The sequence below is a fragment of the Typha latifolia genome, chromosome 1, assembly GCF_019914945.1.
Source record: "Typha latifolia isolate L0001 chromosome 1, TyphaL0001v2, whole genome shotgun sequence".
Lineage (NCBI taxonomy): Eukaryota > Viridiplantae > Streptophyta > Magnoliopsida > Poales > Typhaceae > Typha > Typha latifolia.
In genome coordinates, this window is record NC_133086.1 from 18629682 (window position 1) to 18654135 (window position 24454).

At 38.2% G+C, this 24454-nt stretch overlaps 4 protein-coding genes and 1 long non-coding RNA gene across 5 annotated transcripts; 4 read left to right on the plus strand and 1 right to left on the minus strand.

The window, feature by feature from the left end:
- The first annotated feature begins 298 nt into the window (after window positions 1–298).
- Window positions 299–5380, plus strand: LOC140783689 (mitochondrial dicarboxylate/tricarboxylate transporter DTC-like). The gene is made up of 6 exons (XM_073130659.1): window positions 299–559; window positions 784–867; window positions 2372–2433; window positions 3374–3735; window positions 4745–4959; window positions 5043–5380. The coding sequence occupies exons 1-6, from the start codon at window positions 440–442 to the stop codon at window positions 5097–5099; spliced, it is 900 nt and encodes a 299-aa protein (XP_072986760.1). The 5' UTR covers window positions 299–439; the 3' UTR covers window positions 5100–5380.
- Window positions 5381–5801: 421 nt separating this feature from the next.
- On the plus strand, window positions 5802–7688 carry LOC140783695 (uncharacterized). Its single transcript, XR_012108171.1, has 4 exons — window positions 5802–5944; window positions 6053–6114; window positions 6206–6679; window positions 6756–7688. It is a non-coding gene; the product is annotated as an uncharacterized lncRNA (long non-coding RNA).
- Window positions 7689–9475: 1787 nt separating this feature from the next.
- On the minus strand, window positions 9476–11054 carry LOC140782075 (peroxidase P7-like). Its single transcript, XM_073128440.1, has 3 exons — window positions 10728–11054; window positions 10450–10641; window positions 9476–10150 (listed from the first exon to the last, which is right to left on the minus strand). The coding sequence occupies exons 1-3, from the start codon at window positions 10959–10961 to the stop codon at window positions 9593–9595; spliced, it is 984 nt and encodes a 327-aa protein (XP_072984541.1). The 5' UTR covers window positions 10962–11054; the 3' UTR covers window positions 9476–9592.
- A 5112-nt stretch (window positions 11055–16166) lies between these two features.
- On the plus strand, window positions 16167–21775 carry LOC140792575 (shaggy-related protein kinase eta). The gene is made up of 12 exons (XM_073143654.1): window positions 16167–16402; window positions 16920–17009; window positions 17101–17160; window positions 17243–17515; window positions 17586–17660; window positions 17755–17811; window positions 18408–18548; window positions 18653–18703; window positions 18788–18883; window positions 19819–19902; window positions 20746–20847; window positions 21272–21775. Exons 1-12 carry the CDS (start codon window positions 16313–16315, stop codon window positions 21365–21367), a joined length of 1215 nt encoding a protein of 404 aa, XP_072999755.1. The 5' UTR covers window positions 16167–16312; the 3' UTR covers window positions 21368–21775.
- Window positions 21776–22490: 715 nt separating this feature from the next.
- On the plus strand, window positions 22491–23740 carry LOC140782306 (enoyl-CoA delta isomerase 1, peroxisomal-like). The gene has a single exon (XM_073128801.1). The coding sequence runs from the start codon at window positions 22844–22846 to the stop codon at window positions 23573–23575; it is 732 nt and encodes a 243-aa protein (XP_072984902.1). The 5' UTR covers window positions 22491–22843; the 3' UTR covers window positions 23576–23740.
- Window positions 23741–24454: the final 714 nt, after the last annotated feature.

Sequence of the window (24454 nt, forward strand, 5' to 3'; positions counted from 1 at the left end):
ATCTCAGTGTCAAAACCAATGGAGAAAGAAGAGAGTAAGAAAGTTTAATTACCTCTCCATCCGTATCTTTCAAATGATACCTGCAAATGTGGAGAGATAAGTTTAATTTCTCAACTATTCAACGTAAAAACTTAATATTTTCTCTCTATAGTTCTAGATAGATAATTTTAATTGAGGTAAAATTAAGCAAAGATTAAATTCGTCCACACGTATCGGATCTAACACATGCCAATAAGGTTAGTGGGTCCTCACCTCAGGGTGGGGTTCGAAGGTCGCGGGCGTAGCAAGCGAGGAGTTCGCATCCGATATTTTCTAAGTACATATTTAGTATGTTTGTAAAGTTAGGTCTTCGTTCACTTCGCCTCCTCAAACTCCAAACTCTTTGGGCTCGATCTCTCCCCTTTCGTCGTTGTCCTCCTCCTCATCTCCTTCGTGCGTAATGGGAGAGGCGAAGCCCAAGAGTCAATCTGGTGTTTGGAATACCGTCAAGCCCTTCGCGAATGGCGGTGCCTCTGGGATGCTCGCGACCTGCGTCATCCAGCCGATCGATATGGTTAAGGTGTGAAGAAAGATTGCCCTCTTTTTTCTTTTTTCTTTTTTCTTTTTTGGAAGCTTTATTGTTTGTTTTTGTTTGTAATTCGGTAGATCCAGGGGAATTGGGAATAGGGTTTTTATTTTATTCGATGGAATCGTAGGAAGCGTTTTATGTTCTTTGGCGGATCTTAGATCTAGACTAAGTTAGTCTTGTTCATGGGTCTTGAGCTTGTTTTGTGTTGTTTGCAGGTGAGGATCCAATTGGGTCAGGGATCAGCAGCCCAGATCACGAAGAACATGCTTGCCCAAGAAGGATTTGGGTCCTTTTACAAGGTTTCTTATTTCAAAATCATTGAAGCCGCATATATATATTTTTCTAGTTCTTGTGCGTATTCAGATGGAGCTGCTTTACTTGTTTTTCAGTTTGACATTGCCACAATGTTGTGAAGTAGAATAGAACATTAACTAACAACCGCTAATGTTCAGTGGAGCACACTTCTCCTCTAAATATTTGTTCTTTGTAATTGAATGACACAATGAGTATGTGTAGTTCCATGGATATTAGATACTATTCTATTATGTGAGACAAAGATCGGCACTACCTTTTTGACATTACAATCTTGCTGACTGTGAGAATGAGACATGTCTGTAAGCAGATATCTTCTTCTATAAGATTCCTTGTGATTGAGTAAGCCATTGAATATGCGTGATTTCGTCTATGTTAGAAATCATACCTTTACGCTTGCTAGTTGCTATAATTATACCTAGTCGCTCGTTTTGAGAATGAGGCATGCCTATTTGCAAGCATATAGTGAGTAATGTGGCCTTGCTATGATGCTATCAAATGTGCCATGATGGTACTCACACTTTGATAAAACTTTGAACATTGTAATTTGTGAAAAGTAGCTCTTAGGACACCTAAATCTAATGTAAGAACTAGTACATCAAACAAAAAGGAGACAGCATAAATTGTGATATTCATTATGTAATAGTATATACAGTGGCATGCACTTTTTATTTGGTTCAGGAAATATTTTGTGGATGAATTTGTGCTTGAGTCGGGACCTTGGAAATTGTTGCTTTAGCTTGATCTGCACTTTGAATGGGTTAAAAAATCCTCTGTTTGGAAACTCTATGATGGATGCATTGGAGAAACTCTTTCAGAGGATCCAAAAATGAGCTAATATGTGGCTCTCAGGAATTGATGTTTAACTGTTTATAGTCATCCAATTACAACATCCAGTAACCAACTGTTCATGTTAATTCTTGGTTTGTGGACAGCATATGCTTTTTTCCTTTACACGTGTCTTTCATGTAAGGTCTGCATTAATGTTAAAGCTTTTTTTTTGTGTATGTTGCTGTTGACTTAGTTAAAATTGTTGCAAGATAAGTTACTTTACATGCAAAAAGTATATTATCAACTTTCTCACTTATTCCAGGTTTTGTAATGTATTGTTGTTTCAGTTTGCTGTATTATTAATTGCAACACAGACTTGATTAATTTTTGTTGTAATTTTCTTAGGCTGGTTTCCCAATCGACGGTCTATTGGGAACTTTAATATCTCATGATTCATGTATTTAGGTTTTTCTTTCCAACAATAGCTCGATGCTCTCTGCCTCTCAACAAAATTCATTACTATAACTTTGTTATTTACTTATTTCAGTTTGGAACCTGTAATGTAGAGTATGTTATTTCAGTTTATGTTACTTGTCCAATAATGGCCTCTTCTTTGGTCATCATGATCATGACTGCTACATCTGTTTATGTAGCCAGTACTGATTTTACCTTCATAGTCATCATTCATGTTCCACTTTCTAATGTATTACTCTGGAGCAGGGATTGTCAGCTGGTTTACTAAGGCAAGCTACTTACACAACTGCACGACTGGGATCCTTTAGGTTGGTATATACATATTTTTTCTTCTGCAAATGCCCATTATTGCAAAAGCATTCTGTTGGTTCTTGTGTTAAATACTCGAGAAATGCATTGTGCAAGAATCTGGCAAATTGACATCCTGGTAAATCAATCTGTTTTTGGCTAAAAAATCAAATGAAATTTGGGTTGGCATGAGTAGTTATAAATTAATAGTGTATATCTAACTAGCGTTTGACTTGTTGGTTTTGTACTAAATGTATAGTTTGTTTTTAGGTCATTGACCTGAATGGAAAGTTCAGGTTAGGAAGTCCTGGTCAAATTAATGGGAATTGACTAGATAAAACACTGATTCGTCATTCTTCTTGGACTAGATGTATTCGTGAATTTTCAAGCAGAAAAACCTATTACACATAGTAAAGTTATGGGCAGGAATATGTTTGTGACCATGCAATCACTTACATCATTACATGATAATCTGAGGTCTGATTCAAGTGCTGGCAAATATCAGCAGATACATACCCAGCCATCTTGGGTGTGGCATGCTATCATTAGAATTGTGGCATGGATTACTCAACATTATTTTTCTGGAAATGCAAGCGAGGACAGGTATTAATGCCTTTATGCAGGTCGGAAAGGAGAACTTTTGAATTGAACTTGTGTAAAGAATCCTGTGTTGGTTGGAAAAGAAAAAAATCAAGGAGGTCCTGGTTCTGGTTTATCTGTCGCTTATAAGCATAACATGTTGAATTAATTTCTCTTTTTTAGCGTGTCATGACCTATTTGGTGGATTTTTTTTTTCTCTTAAAGCTATAAATCAAGGAAATTAAATTTCTTTTTCTCTAGATCCACTATTTCCTAGTTTTCTATTGCTTCGTGTTATTGCAACAATCGCAATGTAATAATTTCGGGCAACATACTTCTTAATATGGTGATGCTTCACAGTTGACTTATTTTTTTACTCAGGGTCTTGACAAATAAAGCAATTGAGGCCAATGATGGGAAACCGCTGCCACTACTTCAGAAAGCTTTTATAGGTCTGACAGCTGGAGCAATTGGAGCATCTGTTGGTAGTCCAGCTGATTTAGCACTCATCAGAATGCAGGCTGATGCAACTTTACCAGCAGCACAACGGCGACACTACAAAAATGCTTTTCATGCGCTCTATCGTATCATTTCTGATGAAGGGGTTCTGGCACTCTGGAAAGGTGCAGGCCCTACTGTAGTGCGAGCCATGGCATTGAATATGGGAATGCTTGCCTCATATGATCAAAGTGTCGAGCTTTTCAGGGATTCACTTGGGTTTGGAGAAGTTAGTACTGTACTTGGTAAGCTGCTTGGGCTGTCTGAAAATTTTAGTCTTGAAATCATGTTAATCTCTAATAAACTTTTGATACTGAGACTTGGGATGATGTCAGGTATTCAATGTTGGGAATTAATGATTGATTGTGGGGAGCTAAGGAGAGAAATGTTAATTGAACTAAATTTCAATTATCATCATATCTTGGTTTTGTTAGTTTTGGGACTTTTATGAGTACTGCACAATCAAAATAAGCTAGCAAGGGGTTGAAATCACGATTTGTAAAGCATTGAAATTCACAAAGCATCATGATTTTATCGTAGATCTAAATGCACATTAAGAGAAAAATCTAATCAGCTGTTATTACAGTTTTGATTTTCATTTTTAATGGTAATAATGGCACTTTCAATTGACTGTTAGTCATTGATTGTTTGCATGAACTTCAATTAAATATGCATTGTCAAATATTGCTTGGAGGTCAGTAGATTAATTTGCAGAGGCTATTCCTGTTAGATTGTGGGGATTAAGACACGATTCTTGGTAAATGGGTCTTTGATGAACAGTTAGTAAGGCTTACTGATTGTATCATCTCCTCTGCATCTATTGTTGTTTTAATGCTTTATATGATTCTTGGTAAATAGGTTACTAATGAATGCACAATGATTATGGCTATCCTTTGCAGCCAAATATTGCTCCATTCAGTGAATATGCTATTATTCCAAAGCATGTATGGTTTGTATCTTCTAAGCTAGTTGAGAAATTTGTGGACATGTGTGCCCTTGGAATATGGGCACATTATCATGGTAGAATCTTTTGGAAATCATAGATCACATCAGGGTAATTCGATTGCCCTGCCATAAAAGAGTTGTTTGCTACTTAAACCATTATTAGTTGCTAGTGCTTTCGTTCTGCTGGGAACTTGGAAACTCATTTGGCTGTTAATGCAATACAAGGATATAACCTCTACTTGATTCATAGTAGTAGTTTTAAAATTCACTTGTGGATTGATATGATGCTACCAATCTTTCACTTTGCAGGGGCAAGTGCTGTTTCAGGATTCTTTGCATCTGCTTGCAGCTTACCGTTTGATTATGTAAAAACACAAATTCAAAAGATGCAGCCGGATGCAACTGGGAAATATCCATACACAGGATCTTTGGATTGTGCCATGAAGACCTTAAAGAGCGGTGGGCCATTCAAATTTTACACTGGTTTTCCTGTCTACTGTGTGAGGATTGCTCCACATGTCATGGTAAATCAGCTTTATATCTTTGTACAGAACATACTCTATTTTCTCCTACATAAGGACTTCAACTTAACTGGGATCTTTTGCAGATGACTTGGATATTTTTGAATCAAATCCAGAAGATTGAAAAGTCTGTGGGGTTGTAAGTGTTCCAATGGAGAGGGATCTCAGTATGAGCTGTCCTTTTGCTATAATAACATTCCGGCTTCTGAACCATTAGTTGGCTGGTTTTACTAGACAATTTTGATTCATAACTTTCTGTTACATCATGATTTTGCAAGTTATAATAATTAATCATTGTTGTATTTGAGAACCAATCCCTACCAATTCTTTTGGCTGATACAGATGGTGCCCTGATTGGCACAGAGATTCTTACCGTCATTTGCTTTTGTTGTTGAAACAATGAAATTTGAAACTTCTCCATCAATGTCTTTGAATTATCTTCAGCACCAAATTTTATTTACTGATTTTTTATTTTTCCAGTTGATAAGTTATACTTGTTATTAATATGCTTTTTTTGTCTTCCCACCTAGTGTGCTATCTAATGAAATTATCAGAAAAGCAATGCTTAGTCGCCCCAGTCTATATATATCCCAAGATGCAGATGCTTTCAGTTACTGACTAATTACTTCTAAGGTTATCGAAGCATTATTGATTCAATAGTTGCTGCAACTTTTATTACTACGCAGTGTATGTAGTCAAATGGACGTGGATCATCAAAATGTAGCTTGGGATTGTGTTGCTCTGTACGAGGAGCCATTATGTTGGATGCCTCTGCATGTAGTCGGCGATGATTTAGCTGCCTTTCCTTTTGTTTTTGTTTGGCAATTGATGTCATTTGTGAAATGGAAGAGAATATGTTCTTTCTTTTTAATTATTAGGATCACATCGGACGTTCCAGTGGGACCTTCCTAGTTCCTACAAAGGGTGAAATATGAGCAAGTATTTGGAATCAACGGAACACTCGGTGGACCGACTGCTCGACACACGGGTTGGTGTACTATATTGTCTTTCATACTGTTATTCCTTAGCCTTTAGTTCAGTGATGCAGGCAATAGTATGTTGATAATTTCTGCCATTCTATGTTATTTATTGGCAGTTATCGAGAAGATTAGAAAGACGTCTACTCCTCTGAGCATTTCCAATAATAGAGAGCTAAAGGTTAGAAACTCTTGTTGCTTACCTCGACTTTGCGTTTAGTCTTTAATTCTGGATAATTGTTATCGCTCCCTTGACTTTTGCACTAATGCAGATGTTTTGGAAATTGGTGGAAGGGGGGAAATTATTTGCAACAGTTTAGGGGATCGGTTACAGGGGGAAATATAATAGATGGTGCTTTTGGGGTTATTAGCAGTATGATGAAACCCAAGCCACTAACTAATCATATGCTCAAATCTTAACCACCCTTGGCCCTCCATTGGGAGTGACACCACCGTTCTCCTCCAAGTCTTCCTCCTAACTCCTAACTACTACTCTCCAGCACTCTATTCCTCTTACTTAGATGCCCGATGGTGCGGTCGATGTCCTCGATGACGATCATGGACTTCCTCTCGCTCTCCACCAGTAGTTTCCGCAGCTGGGAGTTGCTCGTCACCGCCGTGGGCTCCAAGTCGTACACGTCGAACTCCAAGAAGTTGCACATTGCCGCGATGAGGCTGATCTTCCCGGCGCTCAGGGATCCGTATAATAAATACCCTCTCTTCCAAGCTCTTCCAACTCTCTTGTGGTACTCCTCCTTGGACCGGAAGCTGTTGAGGTCTTTTGTAAAGCTGGCTTTAAGCTCAGGGTGGATATTTTGCCAGGGACTCGAGCGTCGATGGATGCGAGAACGCCACCGACGACCACAGCGAACCTCGCTCTCCGGAGCTCCTGTTGGTGTAGAGCTTTCTCGTCCTCTGCTTCACCTCTTCTTCTCTCGCAATCTCAAGAACGAGAGGGAAGTAATGCTCCGTGGCCCATTGTTTTCAACCGCCAGATCAAACGAGAGCTTGAGGTATCGCACACGTCGCCCGGCGCTGCCGTTCCCGATTGATGCGGACAGCAGACTCCATTTATGCGGAAGCTCCACGAGACACGGTCGCTCCGTCGAGCTCGTCGTGCAGCGTCTGTTTCATGTCGACGTTGGAGGAGTAGCCGCGAGAGGCGGTGCTCTGAGAGACCCTCACGACCGCGGCAGAGGTCGAGAACTTGTGACTTAAGTACCGAAGCGGCGTCGAATGTGTCAGAGTAGCCGCGGTGCTCGAATTCATAACAATCGACATGGCGGGCTACAACCAGAGCATGGGCTCGGATTGCTTCTTTGAACCAAATGAACATCCATGGGGGAACGAATTCAATCACCAGTGTTCGAACAAAGTACGAGGAGGCTAGGTGAGAGCCAAGTGCTGACCAAAAGAACAACAACATGGCTAGAAGCTGGACTTGGTATATATTAATTACTATGGAGCTACTGAGATCCACAAGTACATATGACATTGCACCACTATCTTGGTTTATAAAAGCATTGAGAGAAGCATCGAACTCTACTAGAGTGAGTTGCGAGGATAGAGAACATTCAGCTTATCTAGAAAGAGAGAGAGAGAGAGAGAGAGAGAGAGAGAGAGAGGATGGGTAGGAGAGTATTGGATATAGATTACTGTAAGACCTTATAGTCTCTAAATTAGTAAGTTTAGACTGAATCCTTGACAAATTTCTAATGATTTAACATAGGCTGTGCCTGAGCAAGTCTTGTTGCATCTTACACATCTTCAAATTATCAAAGTGCGGAATGTTGAAGGTGGTCAGTCACTTTGTGCATGCATTATCTTGTTATTAATCAACAATGGACAAAATCTTCTTACTTGTATATTCTGAGACCTGGTTAGTGATTACTATATGCCTTATTGATATGCATGGCAGGCCAGCCCATTGGGTAAATAACATTATTTCTAGGTGCTGCCTAATATAAGCTCATTTGCTAGTACTTCTTAATAGATCTTAGTGTGACGGAAGCCCTCTTCCAACAATGCTATCTAATACTTTTATAAGCATCGGAAATTTTGATTAAGTATTTAATTACTTATAAAAAGATGCAGCACCGTATGATATCTATAATCAAGTTTTATAAGGATCCTGTTTCACAATAATGTACTAACTAATCATGATCTGAATTAATACGTCTTGCTTGTGTGCAAGTCTAAATAAGAATGTGAGGCTGCAAGTGATGGCAACAAAGCGGAGACATGCAATTATGTGCTTCATATCATACAATTTCTAAGCTACCGACTCCTGGCTCTTCAATTTTCATATGGTAACTTGTCTTTGTGGTTATGTAGTTATTAGTTAACTAAAGTATACAGAGGTTTTAATTTCTTATTGTAACATTAACTGCTTTGGGGCTCATAAATAACACGACATCAGGAGCAGCAGACCATAATCTCATGTGATTAATGGACTCTTGAGAAATCACAACAAAGTAAAAAAAAAAAGGAAAATGAATTAAGCAAACCTTAATAAGAAGCTAAATAGAGTTAGGTTAAATACATCTCATGTACTTTGGACGACAGTCATCTTACTTACCCTTGTGAATTTTGTCGTCTTTGTTGAACGACGTTTGTGTTCAAGATGCAAAACAAAGTTTAAAACGGTAAAATAATTCTTATAAAAAATAAAGTACAAGAGAGTAAAATATATTTAATCTAAACAATCTATTAAAATAGACCAACTTTAATATCATTTTATGTAAATAATAATTACCCAAGACTCAGTTCTTACATAAGCGGGCACATAGATTAGAACTCTTGTGCACAAACCGCAGTTATATGGATTACTCCCACATTCCAAAAAAAAAAAAAAAGAGTTTTTATTACTAGAGCTTAATCCACGCGATCACAGAAAAAACCTGAAAACTAAAACTCAAAGTTACTACTACATAAGCAAAACATTACAGAAATTAATAATTGCATAGCATGGTCTTAGAATCGGTCTCTCACGAGATGTGATTAGCACTTAGCAAGTGTACAATTGTGGTGTTACCTCGAAAAACAAATAATATATCAAGCTTAGTACATGATTTAACTAAAATATATAAAGGAATACAATATGAGTAGTACAATAGTCATTTTATTTATGATTACTTTGTTAATAGTAATATTTGCTCTGTAAATATTAAAAAAAATGAAAGGGTTTATATCTAGATATAATTATCTCTATTTTCTTTTAATTAAATTAGATATATGGATGATTCCAAACGGTTGGATGTGTGTGTGTGTGTGTGTGTGTGTGTGTGTGTTAGTTGATGAATTCTATTCATTTTGACAAATATGTCATAATCAAACCTTAATCATGATATGACCTCCGTACAATCATACGAAGCCAATAAGCCATGCATACAAACATATGCATGCACATGGGAGGATGGGGGCCGGGCTCACTTTATGATGGACATGATCACATAAATGATGCTCTTTAACGGAGACATCACCATCTGATGGGCTGGAACTGGAAGCACCTCTAAGATCAATCCAAAGAACAAGGGATGGGATATCAACAACTCGTCCTTAGGATTTTATTAATCAAACAAAAAATGCCATGTCGTAAATTAATTAAGATAGAAATCGACAACATACGTAACACAATCCAAGCTACGTAGCGTACGTAGTCAGTTCACCCTCCGGCAGTTCAACCTCACCTCGCCTCCCGCCCCGGTGAGGACGCCGATGTTGCCCATCTTGATCATAGCCGTGGCGAAGTCATTGGCGAAGGCGGCGGGGTTGGTGCTGTACAGCCAGACGAGCGAGTCCATGCCGGCGCCGGTGCCGGTGAAGAGCTCTTGGTCGGAGTGGAGGAGGCCGGCGCCGTTGACGAGGTTTCTGTAGAAGGCGTTGTCGAAGCGGGTCGGGCTCGAGGCGTCGAGGGCGGAGAGGATGGCGTCGCCGCCGACGCGAGGGCAGCTCTGGCGGCGGAAGGAGGCGAAGCCAGCGTTGATGTTGGGGTCGCCGTAGATGCGGTTGCGGAAGTTGGAGCATCGGGCGCGGCCGACGGTGTGGGCGCCGGAGAGCGCGGTCAGGTCGCGGGAGTCGAGGCCTTTGGAGGCAAACAGATTGATGAGGGTGCTGAGGCTGGAGCTCGGGGAGGGGAGGAAGCTGTTCGCCGCCGCCTGGCTCGCGAAACGCGAGTCCCGGCGGCCGAGGGCCACTGCCCAGCTTGGTCCTCCTAGCTGCACCGCCGTGCTCACTTATAAATATTTTGGGTTAATCTAAAAGACCCCACTTTAATTATCTTCGTGTTATTAATTGCTTTTCATTAAAACATCTTTAAATATGTGAATCGAACCATTGCTCTTAGTTTATAGGAAAGATAATACGTTAGATAATTTAAGGGTCAAAGTGCAACAAAAAAAATAAATAAATAAATAAAGAAACTATGCGTACAAATGGATGATAATTTATGGAATCTACGTGGAATTAACCATAAGGTTTTATTTATAATAGTAACTAAATTTAAATAAGTACGAACCAAGCTGACGCTATCACGTGCGGCGAGGGCGACGATGTCGGCGCACGAGACCGTTCCTCTGCAAGCTGCCTCCACTCGCCATTTAATCGCGTCGATCACCTCGAACCCACGGAGCGAGTTCGCGTTCGGCGCCGCACTCTTCTCCCCTCTCAAGCTTCCCGAGTCATCCAAAAGCACCGATCCATCGCACCCCTAAATATTAATTAATTAACTAACTAACTAATCTTAATTACCACATAAAAGTAGTTACCATGGATATCCGAAAAATTATGGTATACGTTAACGAAGCAGTCGTGGAAGAAGAGGCGGATGAGCGACGCACCCATCGTCGGGTCACTCTCCACGGCCGGCGCCACAACCGAGCGTACAATGCCCTCCACGTTCGGGCAGCGACCGGCGTAGAACGCCGGCGATAACTGCCCCAGGGCCGCAGGGAAAAGTAGAGAGAGGAAAGCGAGTATGGAGAAGCTATTGTTAATGGAGAAGCTATTGTTAATGGAGAAGAAGACCATGGCTAGCTATTATTAAATTAACCACCTCTACACTTAGTTAAAAAAGCTTGAATTGAGATGAGGAACTACCTCTAGCTCTCTCTCTCTCTCTCTACCTCCAGTGTTGTATATATAGTGAGTTCTCTTCCCTTCTAGCATGCATGGCGTTCATAGTCTTTTCTTTTGTACTTCTTTCTTTAGTTACTAGTAACACGTACGAGTAAGAGAAAGCCAGACAAGATCTAGTGTCAAGGCTGGTTCTCACCCGAATCGATTAGACTTTGTAACCACACACACATATATTACCCTACCGAAAGGTAGTTAAGGAGAATCCAAACGAAACAAGACAACCAGAACCGGGCCCAGGTAGCTTCGTCAATTCTTTTTTCACAGGGTTGCAGAAAAGCTCAAACTTCTTCATACTATACTTTAAACTATCTTGCTAATATCTCTTAATCCCTTTCAGCATAGCCTATAGAAGAAGTATCTTATTATTAATAAGTATTCAAAGAGGTCATATGGTATAGTCAAAATAGGCCCCAAGGCAGCCAAGCAATACCCCACGTGGTGATTTGGGAGAAGGAGAGAGACACCTTCTCTTTCATCTTAAATTCAATTATCTTCCAGATTTGGATTTATTTATATATCTCTCTCTCTCTCTCTCTTTCTCCATTATTTTCTTTGTACTCTATCTCCTAAAATGGCACCTTAATCTTTATTCCTAGGTAGGAAAGTTTAAAATTAATTATTAAAGATGAAATTTTATTTTCATTAAAAGGAATGACCTCATTTGAAGATTTCAACATCAAATAATCACATCACACTTACTGATTTATTTATTTCCTCTAAAATAAGAGTAGATTAGTTACATGACATTTTTACTGAAAAAATTAAACAGATGACTACCATTAAAGTTAGTTTAAAGATCTTATATAATTAAAAAAGTTACTGTGCCATAAAATTAATAGAGAATCTCCGTGATAATGAGCAACAATTTCGTTCTCCTTTGTCTGAGAGTCTCTCATAAGATTTAGTCTAGTAGGTAATATAAGAAATTAACCAGTAAAAGGCTGAGACATTTAATAACAGATTGTATGTCATGCAGTACATCTGGACTTATTCCCTTGTTAATTAATCATTCATGTGGGGTCTGGGTTAGTAGCCAGTATATATCTCCCTGGCCTTTCTTTGATATCTTTTCCATTAATTAGAGTAGGGTACGCTTTCACATACAATTCAAGAACAAGTGGCTATCTATCTCATGGCTGGCATGAGAGGCTGACATATTTTTGCAATCCATGTAAGAGTAGGTAGATAAATATATAGTGATCACAAATTAATCCTACTCTTTAGTCTATCCAGGTTATTATAATATAAGATTATCGATGGGATACTGCTTTTTTCGATTCAAATCCGAGTGATTATGTCGGTATTTAATGAAACACCGTTAAATTCACAATTCTTAAAAATAATTAAAAAAAAAAAAAAGGATTGTTAGAATAGAAGATCATGCATTACAACTGTGTTTGAAACCGACATTCTTGAATCCCAATTAAACCAATTCATGGGTCAAGGTAAGTCTTTGCCATAGCCCATATGATGTAAAATTACCTGATTCGAAAGCTCATGTCAATGTCCACTCGTTTCTCCATGGACAATTCCTGCTTATAACAATATTAGTCTGTTATTTAATAACTATTTAATATAATATGATTTGTTATAAATCTGGAGTTTAAGACCTCGTTTAGTCCTACTTAATCTGGGTCTATAGTTTACCTAACAACTTAAGCTTTTATGTAGGTCATGATGCTAAGCATTAAGGCCTCGATAATTAGCAGTTAGCCTGGCGCTATCAAAACCATGTGGGATGTTTGTAAGAAGAGAATAATCCAAGTTTACCCATTTACTCTTTTGTCAGGATCAATATGATATCCTTAGCTCATTGCCAGTGTAACAAAAGGCTTGAGATCATCTTAGTGATCTCAATGCAAAGAGGCCAACTACTTGGATGTGATGTAGTTCGACAATCTGGAAGGATATAACGTAGCTTTATTATTCTGATAGCTCAGCTGCCATCAACTTGTGTAGCAGAAGTGGGGTTTTAGAGAAAATCTCATCCTTAGATTGGGTCATGCATGGCAAAGGATCAAATGAATCTACCATTTATTAGACTTTTTTTATTGATCAAGCTTGGTCTTCTAATTAAGAAGAGTCTTAAACGAATTTCTGAGTTAAGATGGAAGAAAGCTTAGCTCGACCAAGCTTTGTATAAATGTCAAATACTTCATTCTAGTAGTATCAATATTAGACTGCAAAGTTGTGTGTGTGTGTGTGCGCGCGCGCGTATAATTTAACCTCTTCAACTATTAAATAGATTTTATTCTCTTCATGAAGAATAAATTTAAATAATTATATTAATTCAGAAAATAAAATAACCCCAAGAGTGTTTAAAATTAATCATGCGAAAGGGGCTTTTCGGAAATTTACTTAGCTAACGGATTAGTATGCTTTCGAAAAAGGGTTAAAAAGGGGTTCTATAGCAATGCACAAAAGTTTAAGAGGTCTAAGTACAATTATATTGATATTCTAAAAATCTAAAACTAATGTAAGAAAAGTCTAGTCATGTTAATGGGCCGGATTCATCATATGGCCCATTAAATTGTCTTCTAATCTTGGGTTTGGGCTCCAAAATTTAGCCCAAGTTATTTGTAAGTTGAAAAAGTCCCAAGAAATAAACAACATAAACATAAAAATAGAGTGAGAAGATGCAGGAAATTAGATAAAGGCATGGCCAAAAGTAAATTCTAGATCCAATTTGATTCCACATTACAAAGGCCACGTAATCCATTTCAACAAGCTCCCTGAGCTGTAGCTCTACTGTTGATACAATTGATGTGTTTAAAAGTCTTGCTATATGTTATTAGTTTATTAAGTTTTTGAACTAATTGATTATCTAACATAGTAATAGAGTTAAAAAGTTTAAATTTTTTTTTTCATATAGCAACAAATAATTATTTTAGGTTAAACAATAATCATACCATATAACTAATGTAGCATTGTCATTGTGGAAACACACTCTGTAATATAGTGTCGATAAATTTAACCATGTTATTAAAAATATGTTAGTACATCGATTGCACTTGCTTTGATGCTACGTTCACAATCTCACAATCAAACCGTAGAATCAACACAATCAATACGCTAATACATATTCAACGACTAGGACAACAAAGTAGTATATGACCATCTTAGTAATTCATAAAATTATAAAGCCGCTCTTTAATAACTTTGTCCCAAAGTAAACAATCATTTGCAAGGCTCAGGGCAAGTACTTTAGAATTAGAAGGTATAAATAGTATGGAAGTGAAAATTAGTTACGGTTGAGTCTAGAGATTAAAGCGTAATTAACTCTATAAAATAACTATTGATCCCTTACCAAGAAAAAAAAGAACTTAATTTGTTTAGAATAAATATTTATATGATATAGTACGAACGATTAGTCTTAAGCAGAAGACATCAATCATATCACACAGCAACAAACAATTATTTCAGGTTAATTCATAATCAAACTTTATCCTTTAAATGCAGTTTGTCATCTTCACTCCTGGTGGTCAGGGGAAGAAAAGAACAAATGCAGTCGATCTGAAGTCTTAGGCTGCTGACCATTTCTAATCCTTAATATTTAATTTCTCCGAGTGAACAAAAAAGAAAAAAGAAAAAAGAAAAAAAAGAGAGGCAAAAATGGTAAACATAAAATATAGCATGACCCTAAGACGTCGGTCGGCGTGTTTGACCGGCCCTCTCCGTTCCGTTCCGCTTTTATCCTCGTCGGTTAGCAAAGGGCATATCTGGAATCCAAAAAAAAAATACGCCTCCCGTAGTCCCATGATCCCATCCAATAAGTTTGAAAAGTCACTCCTTTTTGGCAATACTTTATTAGTTTTAGTTTATCCTTTGACGCGCAACAATTAATGGCCGGGCCTGCAAAATACTTTTAAGTTTTGATCCCAATAATGCATCTTTGCCCATCCAGCATTTTTCTCAATAATTAGTCACCATTTATGAAATATATCCACATAGCAATATTATAATTTGATTCCTAGAAGAATCTTTCACTATCTTCCGGTATATGGTTTTCTCGTATCAGTATTATTGTCTAATTTTTATTATCACACTCCTGCTCTAGTGCATATATGAGATACATTTTTTAAATACATCGATTGTGTGCGTTATACGTAGTCACACTTGCTTTAATGTTACGATTTTAATTTTTTTGCTTTTAAGCACAATCAAAACTTGCACAATTAATACACTAACACATCTACGACAACTTACAACGTACAAGCCCCCTTATCAAGGAGCATCTCCTTAATTTCACTGAGCACTAGAAACTTTTTTTTAACGGCTCTGTTCCGATTTTAAGAGCTTCGACTATACTAGTTTACTATTAGAAGACATTAATTGTTGCGAAGACAAGCTCTGTAATAAAAGAATAATATTCAGTATAGATAGATCTTTGCAGATCAATCCAAACTTGTTACCAGAAAATGTGGCAATACGTTGATTGCGCGTGTATCGTATTTGGTTGCACTTGCTTTAATGTTGTGATACATTGTTCACTTTTGTGTCGGTTGAATCGACACAATCAATACACTGATATATAATATGGGTAAGTAATTGCTACCGGATGCTAAATGAGTATGCGATCACCCTCTAGTAATCACATAGAATTCTAGGGACAACTCTGTCCCAAAGTTGTTAGTCCCCTACGCAGGCATAAATTGGTATATAGCATTGTTATTAGGAAAAAAGTGACATTTGAGACATGTTAGTCTAGAAGTGCTATAAAAATCGATTGCGTGTTTTGTACCAAATCATATTTACCTTGTGTTACGTATGTATGTATGTATGTATTCCTTATCGGATTACAATTACACTTTTGGGGTTAATCAAATCAAAGTCACATAACAATTGATACATATCACCAATCTATACTATGCTATACTTTACTGTATAGTGATCTGGAGGGTCAACACAACTAATTCCCACCCTCACGCTTCTGGACAACCTGCAAGTTGAGCGAAATAGTAGTGAGTGATCACAATCAGCTGCCTGCCAAGCTGGCATAAGACCCCACCCTTCCCCTTCTCGAGGGACATCTCCGTAATTTGGCATAACTCCAGGGACTCTCTTTTAACGGCTCTGTCCCGAAGTCGAGGGCCCTTTACGCCGTTACAAGCTTAAGACCAATGTAGCAGTCTTTGTGGAAATAAACTTTGCAACAAAAGAGTGGCATTTTGGGAATTTGGAGGGTTAGAAAGGAAAGAGGGAGGAGAGGGAGAGAGAGAGAGAGGGCAATTGCTGTCGTTCACATGGCTTCGCTGCCGATGGGGTCTCAGCAACCGGCGGAGCCGGAGGCGATGATGGTAGATCCGAAACAGCCGGAGATGGGTAAAGAGAAGGTACTTTTCCGGCTATCGCCTCCTGTTTTCCGTCAATTTTTGCCCGATTTGCGTCATTCTCGGTTTCCGATTTGGGGGTATCTCTTTCCTCTTCCCCCTGACCTCGAGGTTGTTAGGGTTTTTTGCTTCCTCGTTTAGATCGCTTCTTTTGACTTCCGGATCTGTGGTTTCGTTCGCGTTTTCCTTCTGTTTGTTAGTCGTGAGGCACTTTTGGTAAGAAAAGTTTTCTTCCCGGTGGATCTCTGTCGTGATCACAGCGAAGAGATGCACTTTAGGGTCATATCTCTAATTATTTTTTGATTTTTTGGTGTTTTTTGTTTCGGTTTCTGATCTTTCTTCTCGCTTTCTATTAGATCTGTCTTGGTTGTTTATCAACTGATTACATGGTGTTTGTTCGCTCTTTCTTGAGAAATTTCTTCTGCCACTGAGCTTGTTTCGTTCATCTGATGCTTCGTCATATAGCACTAGCTGTTTCTTTCATATATTTTTATTAAGCTTTTTGGGTGGTTATTATCAGCATGACGCATCTGTTATCGAGGGAAATGGTCCGGTTACTGGTCATATTATCTCCACCACTATTGGAGGAAAGAATGGTGAACCTAAAAGGGTGAGTACAGTGAACAATACTTTGTAAATGGTAATAACTGAGTTGAGAGATCGTAACATTGTTATGCTAACTTTAGTTCCATGCGTTTTAGGTGATTAGCTACATGGCGGAACGAGTTGTGGGAACTGGGTCATTCGGGATCGTCTTCCAGGTATATGACTTAATATTTGTGTTTGGTTTCCTTCAAGTCTTCACCTTCGTGCATGTTTTTATGGTTGATTACTTTCATGCAGGCAAAATGTTTGGAAACAGGGGAGACAGTCGCCATAAAGAAGGTACTGCAGGACAGGCGATACAAAAACCGTGAGCTGCAGTTGATGCGCGCGATGGATCATCCAAATGTCATATCTTTGAAGCACTGTTTTTTCTCCACCACAAACAGAGACGAGCTTTTTCTTAACTTGGTTATGGAGTATGTCCCTGAGAGCTTATATCGTGTCCTGAAGCATTATAGCAACGTAAATCAGAGGATGCCGCTTATCTATGTGAAGCTTTATATGTATCAGGTGAGTTTATTTTCTTTTATTTTCTTAATGTGTTGCATGGAATAACTGTTGTTCGTCTTTTGAAATGCAGATATTTCGGGGCTTAGCTTATATTCATTCAGTTCCTGGAGTTTGTCATAGAGATCTGAAGCCACAAAATCTACTGGTGTGTTTAAAATGAGCAATTTTATGATACAACATATTATATTAGGCAAAAGAGGTCCTGACTTTTGCCTTTTATGCAAATGGACATCTTACAGGTGGATCCTCTCACACACCAAGTGAAGCTCTGTGATTTTGGCAGTGCAAAGATTCTGGTACATCAGTTGTATATGAAATATGCAGCATATTTGAACTCTAATATGGATTATTTGTAAATAATGATTTCTTTTGGGCACTATGTGCTATATTGATAGCAAGACGCATAAAAAAACTGTTTTGCGTGGAATGTTGTCTCAACAGAGTCATTGCAATTTTTTTGAAGATATGATGGAGTATCTTGATGATTGTCTAAATGCTATTTTAATGATGGAGATCAGATAGTTTTAGTTTGTAGATGTCACATGCTATAACATAAATCGCCATATTCCGTCCGTAGGGTTTCTTAATATTTTATTTATTTTGGATTCCTTTGATGCTTGTGAAAATTTAATTTTTTTTCTTTATCCTTAAAACATAAAATATGAGTGTATTAGATCTTCTTTTTCTAATTACCTTCCTTACTTAATGATTACATTTTTCTACCACCTTAAACACTTCTCTCCAACATGAATTCTTGCCCTAATTGTGAAGTCTTAACTGTTAGATCTGAAACCTGCTCCAGAGTTGGTTTGTGTCTTCTTTTTCAGCTTTGCATGTACCTATCGTTTTCATTTGTCATTAATATACCTTTTTCTTTGTGTTTCCATAACAGGTTAAGGGTGAAACAAACATATCATACATATGCTCTCGCTATTATCGTGCTCCGGAACTCATTTTTGGTGCAACTGAGTATACTACATCAATTGATATATGGTCAGCAGGATGTATTCTGGCTGAACTACTTCTTGGACAGGTGTGTGTTTACTCTTGGTTCTCAGTTTGCCGATTTTAACCATTTCTTGGAGGCAGGATTTTGAAATTTAAGCTTCTAATAATGTTTATTCCCATTTTCCTCAGCCACTGTTTCCTGGAGAAAGTGCTGTCGATCAGCTTGTTCAGATAATCAAGGTACAGAATGTATTGCCTATGTGAGTGCTTATATTTTATGGGGTTTCCAAGAAAAAATTGACATTATATAATATGCTTATACAGGTTCTTGGTACTCCAACCCGTGAAGAAATTCGTTGTATGAACCCTAACTATACAGAGTTTAGATTTCCTCAGATAAAAGCTCACCCATGGCACAAGGTAAGCATGAGATACATTCCATTAAGCCTCTTTCATCCTTTCAGTGGTTGGAATTGTAAGAACACTACAATTCTAGCCCATATGATTCTCTTTCCTTTTTATGAATTAATAAATTTGGTTTCCTATGAGTGGTATATAATTTTCTCAAAATTGATACATGCGCATTTCAAAGTTCCTAAGTTGCTTCTCACAAGCTGCCTTATTAAAATTAAGAATCCTTTTATTTCATTATCATGATTCTATATTTACATCATATGTAGCTCATCTTGGGGCTTCTAGTTTAGTTTACAGAAATGTTGTGATGTTGACATCCAGTTATTTAAACGAGCCAAGTTCTAATGAATTAGCAGTTAGCACAATGACACTGGTACCCTTAAATATTGTTATTTCAGTTATTCTCTTTTGACTTAAAACAGTATATTAGTAGTTAGCATCAGTAATCTAGTTTTAGTTGCTCAATGATTATATTGTTAGGCTTTATCCAAAATAGTAGCAAATTTCAGCCAAAGGTTACCTTTTCATTTGGAAACATTAAAGTTTGCTATCAGGGCTTTTGTCTAGTTTCGTTTTATCAAGTTTTTCTTATGTCAAGCATGTCAGTATTTATAAATTGACTTCTCAAAGCTATCAACCCTGATTCAGCCAAACTGCAACCTTCAGTAGTCCTAACCTTGCCAGTTGATTAGGTTGGGAAATGTTAGCTGTTGGTTGGGACATCTTGAGTGCCTTTAATCAACTAGGGCAGCTGGGAAATTTATCTGCAATTATAAACAAATTAAAAGCCTGATAAATAGATGCCAATTTTTATGTGTTGATATGTTAACATGGCATGTGGTATCAATATTTTCTTTTTGAATATGGATACTTTGTTCTATTTATGCAATTTATTAGTTCACCCATTCCCTATGAATAATAACAGAATTTTTTTGGTTCAGGTTTTCCGCAAACGAATGCCTCCAGAAGCAATAGATCTTGCATCACGTCTTCTTCAATATTCACCTAGTCTTCGTTGCACTGCAGTGAGTTTTCTTCTCTTTATGATTTGTCTGCAGCAAATTAGTTGCAAATTCTAATTAGTAATTGCAACACATAAAAGAGTGGGAGCAGGAAAAGTCTTTGTCTGGTCCTGTCAATAATAATGTCTCAGTTTATCTGCCTCAACTTATTAGGTTCTTCAGCGCTAAACTTTATTTGATTCCCTTTCTTCTCCTAATTGATCCAATCATTATCTATCAATTACTTATTTCCTTGGTTTATTTATTTTTTTATTGTCATGATTAGGACATTACATTTCCTGTGTAATTATCTTATTTCATATCAACTAATCAACGGAATGCTTGTTTGTGTGGTTTCCTCAAGACTTTTGTTTCTTATCTCTTTGTTGTCTGTGCTCACCCTTCCTCTTAGTTGATTCCTTTTGTTGGATGACCAGAAAAGGTGAATTTTTAGGAGCTTTTATTTTCTAAGTTACACAATATATGTTTATTTGAAGTGTAAGCAAGTCATGTCCAACCATTTTGTGCTGAGTGACAAGACATTTCAAGGGTATGCCTACATGGAATTATTTCCTTCTGGCCAAAGTGAAAAAAGAAAATGTCACTCCTTTTATGACCTTTGGTAAGGTGGTGAGGCAACATAATTAAAATCAACTGTTATTGGTAATTTTGTAACTTTTGTCTGATCATAGGTCATCTTGATTCCTTAACGTTTATTATTGACTAATGAATTTTTGGTTGTTCGATTATAATATTTTGTATTTCCTGAGCTGAAATGTTACCCAGAAATGGTATCTATAGGAAATTGTGAATTTTCAAGGTATACGTTTGAGTGCTGCTGATGCAATAAAATGTTCTTCGTTACAGCTTGAGGCATGTGCTCATTCCTTTTTTGATGAGCTACGGGAACCCAATGCACGGTTGCCAAATGGACGTCCATTTCCTCCTCTTTTTAACTTCAAGCAAGAGGTAAGCTTATTATTTAAACACATTGATTGTCCGTGCCTCTATAACTACTATCTAATTGTTCTTAGAGCTTGCCATCAGTAGTTGCTTTGGGATAATGACCGCCCTTTGTTGGAGTTGCTATAATTGTGTATTTCGGCATATGTAGTTTTTCTTATATGCAGCATCTTAAGTTTTTACCATTGTAAAAGTACACATGAACAAGTGGAGATATTTGCTGAGTACTTCATCATAATTTATGATGTTTCTGAGTGTCCAGTTATTAATCATGGATAATCTTCTGACTAACTTCAATCTCAGAAACCTTAATTCTGTAGCTTATGTTCATTTCTCTGTACTATAGGAACTCTTCATCTAATCATGGATAATCTTCTGACTAACTTCAATCTCAGAAACCTTAATTTATGATCTTTCTTTTATTTTGCAGTTAGCAGGTACTTCACCTGAGCTTGTGAGCAAGCTGATACCCGAACATGTGAGGCGACAATTCGGCCTTAATTTCTCCCACCTAACTGGGACATAAGAGATAACTAGTCTTACCTCTTTTTGATAAGTGTGACTGGAGCAGGGCACATGCTTATTTCATGCTCTCAAACTTGTATCATCTGAGAATTCCTGCATTGTGGAAGCTGAACCAAATGCTGCTGGACCCCAAGGATTCCTGGTTCTGCGGCAAATATTATAACCATGTACATTGGCCGCCTGTGAAGAAATGCTGTTTCAGTATTAATGTAGCAAGTAGGAGTAGAATTGCTGGGGACCATATCCTCTTTGAAGAAACTGAAGGAGGCAATGCTTGTATTTTTATGTTGTAGTTTTAACTGTACTTGTGTACTGGTGTAAATGTTGTGGTTAAGGAGGGTTTGGCTGTCAGATTTTCTAACAATAGTGGGTGTTGGAGCTCACTGGTTAAAACTTTGTTCAGATAAAATCTTGGCTCCACCTGAGATCTACCTGACTTGATCCACTGGCAACTAGTTAGATCAAGGCGCTAACACTAGCAATGTTTTCTGCTTTCTTCACTCCCTGTTCCTACGCAGGTGAATAACCAACCCAAGGAGAGGTTGCAACTTGCAAATATAACTCACTGATGGAGTTTACATCAACGTACGACTCGAGTCTTCTTTTGTGTTTAGTGTTTCTTTCCATGTCTGAGAACTTATTCAAGTAGGCATTGTCTTGGCTTGGCAGTGAAGGATTGATTACCTGATCGGAACTGACAGATAACTCGTGGCAGGGGCCAGGGGTACAAGAATTGCTTGTTGCACTTGGATGCATATTGATTATGGACTTAATTGTGCTTAGAAGGGAAGCACTACTTATCGGGGCAGAATGCACAAGCTTTTCTACATGATAACCACGGATTAAAAAGATAAACATAATTTAACTAATATCCTCATCTCTTCTTTACATCATGTCACGTTATCCAACTGGCCTCTTTGAAATTATTGGGTCTTATATATAATAATAGACTGTAAATTATATATATCTTATTATAATACATATTGTGTGTATTTTAATGCAACGACTATAAAAATTATATACGCTCAAGTTTATATGTTAAATTAGAAAATTTAATTTAATTAAAATTGTAAAGCCTCCGAATTAACTCTGCTGCACAAGTCAACAATAAGATCAAATAACGCGCTTATAGAGCTTATATTGTAAAAAAAAAATTCACTAATTGTCAACCCAAACGTCTAATAAGGTTCACTTGCAAAATGCCAATGGAGATTTCGACCAAATATAGAGCATAATCTTTAATAACTACCAGACGTTTCCATTTTGATCTTCCAATTTTGCAACTTGGACTTTCCACTCCTTTTAAGAGTCAAGGCATAGCTTTCCAATCTCTCAACATAAGATAGAACCAATCAAAAGAATACCTTCCATGACTAATTTGTTGGAAGATTCTTAGATTGACTTTACCTACTCTCTGGAGCTTTTTCCTCCCCCTCTTCATTCTCCAAGCGCAGGGCTGAGAGAGAGAACAATCGAGATGTGCACACTGGAGAAGCGCGGCCACGTGTACGTCCTAACCCTAACGGGTTCCGGCGAGCATCGCCTCAACCCGACCCTCCTCACCTCGATCCGCTCCCACCTCGCGCGGATCCGCTCCGACACCGCCTCCGACCCGAACCGCCCGGCCGCGCTCGTTACCGCCGCCGAGGGCAAGTTCTTCTCCAACGGCTTCGACCTCGCCTGGGCATACTCCGGTTCTACCTCCGCCGCCGACCGCCGCCGCATGACGGAGCTCCACCGCCGCCTCGTCGCCGACCTCGTATCCCTCCCGATGCCGACCGTCGCCGCCGTCACCGGCCACGCCTCCGCCGCGGGCGTCATCCTCGCCCTGAGCCACGACTACCTCTTGATGCGCGCCGACCGGGGATTCCTTTACATGAGCGAGATCGACATAGGGCTAAAGATCTCGATGGTCGATTACTTCGATAAGGTGCTGTGCGCCAAGATCCGGGACGCGGGGACGCGGCGGGACGTGCTGCTGAGGGCGGCGAAGATGACGGCACGGGAGGGGGTGAGGAGGGGGTTGGTTGATCGGGCGGTGGAAGGAGGGTTGGAGAGGGTGGTGGAGGAGGCGGTGAAGTTGGCGGAGGAGATGGCAATGAGGGGGTGGAACGGGGAGGTGTATAAGAAGGTGAGGATGGCGACGATGCCGGAGGTGTGGAAGGTAATTGGGGAGGAAGAGGGAGAGGTGGCGCAATCCAAGTTATAAACCACTCTTATAACGATAGCACTTACTACAGAAGATTGCAGTCCTCCGATTCCCAATTATTTGGTATCTTTCTATTTGAGCTCTGTTTACTCGTTAATGTGTTTGAACATATATATATATATATATATATATATAAGAAGCACTGTCATCTTTGTCATGGCAAAAGTCACAAGTTTCAATTTTGCGCTATAATATGCTGATGATCTAATACAATTTGTTAGATGTGAATCCTTAGGCTGTCAAAATAATCCGGCTCGAAAATGAGCTAAGTCGAGTTTAATCTTTTTTAAAAATAATTTCAAGCTATACTCAATAATTTTTTTATATATATATATATATATATATATATATATAATATGAGCAATATTTTATATATTACATATTATACTTCTGTTATATTTTTAGTTCTGGGTTTTTAATCTTAAGGTATCTTTTTCTGGAGATTTCTATTAGTTTATATTTTTGTAATATTTTATTTTATAGTTGAATTAAGTTTTATTAAGTTAAAATTAAGATTGATTTAATTCAAACTTAATCAGACTGAAAATTAGCATCGAATTGATTAAAGCTTATAATTACTTAATGATCCGATCGTCTGGGCTAAAGCTCGACTCGAGCTTGAAATTAACTAAAATTAAAATAATTTTAATTATCAAACTTAATCTCGATCAACTCGGTTGAATTACTTAATGATCAGATCGTCGTAACATTTTTCCTACAAACTCATTTTTTAAAACTACTCTCTTCTCTCTACTTTTTATCAACCGTGACCGTGAGCATAAGAGCCCTATTCAAGATTGACTGCTCTTTATCCAAGAATTACATCCAAATAGTAATTTAGACAGGGAACATAGATAACACTAAACATCCAAATGAGAG

Coding starts and splice junctions, on each gene's coding strand:
- LOC140782306 (XM_073128801.1), top strand. CDS start 22,844: ATGTGCACACTGGAGAAGCGCGGCCACGTGTACGTCCTAACCCTAACG.
- LOC140792575 (XM_073143654.1), top strand. CDS start 16,313: ATGGCTTCGCTGCCGATGGGGTCTCAGCAACCGGCGGAGCCGGAGGCG. Junction 17,161..17,242: donor CATTCGGGATCGTCTTCCAG/GTATATGACTTA, acceptor ACTTTCATGCAG/GCAAAATGTTTGGAAACAGG. Junction 17,516..17,585: donor TGAAGCTTTATATGTATCAG/GTGAGTTTATTT, acceptor TTTGAAATGCAG/ATATTTCGGGGCTTAGCTTA.
- LOC140782075 (XM_073128440.1), bottom strand. CDS start 10,961: ATGGTCTTCTTCTCCATTAACAATAGCTTCTCCATTAACAATAGCTTC. Junction 10,642..10,727: donor TCCACGACTGCTTCGTTAAC/GTATACCATAAT, acceptor ATTAATATTTAG/GGGTGCGATGGATCGGTGCT. Junction 10,151..10,449: donor CACGTGATAGCGTCAGCTTG/GTTCGTACTTAT, acceptor ACGGCGGTGCAG/CTAGGAGGACCAAGCTGGGC.
- LOC140783689 (XM_073130659.1), top strand. CDS start 440: ATGGGAGAGGCGAAGCCCAAGAGTCAATCTGGTGTTTGGAATACCGTC. Junction 868..2,371: donor GATTTGGGTCCTTTTACAAG/GTTTCTTATTTC, acceptor ACTCTGGAGCAG/GGATTGTCAGCTGGTTTACT. Junction 4,960..5,042: donor GGATTGCTCCACATGTCATG/GTAAATCAGCTT, acceptor GATCTTTTGCAG/ATGACTTGGATATTTTTGAA.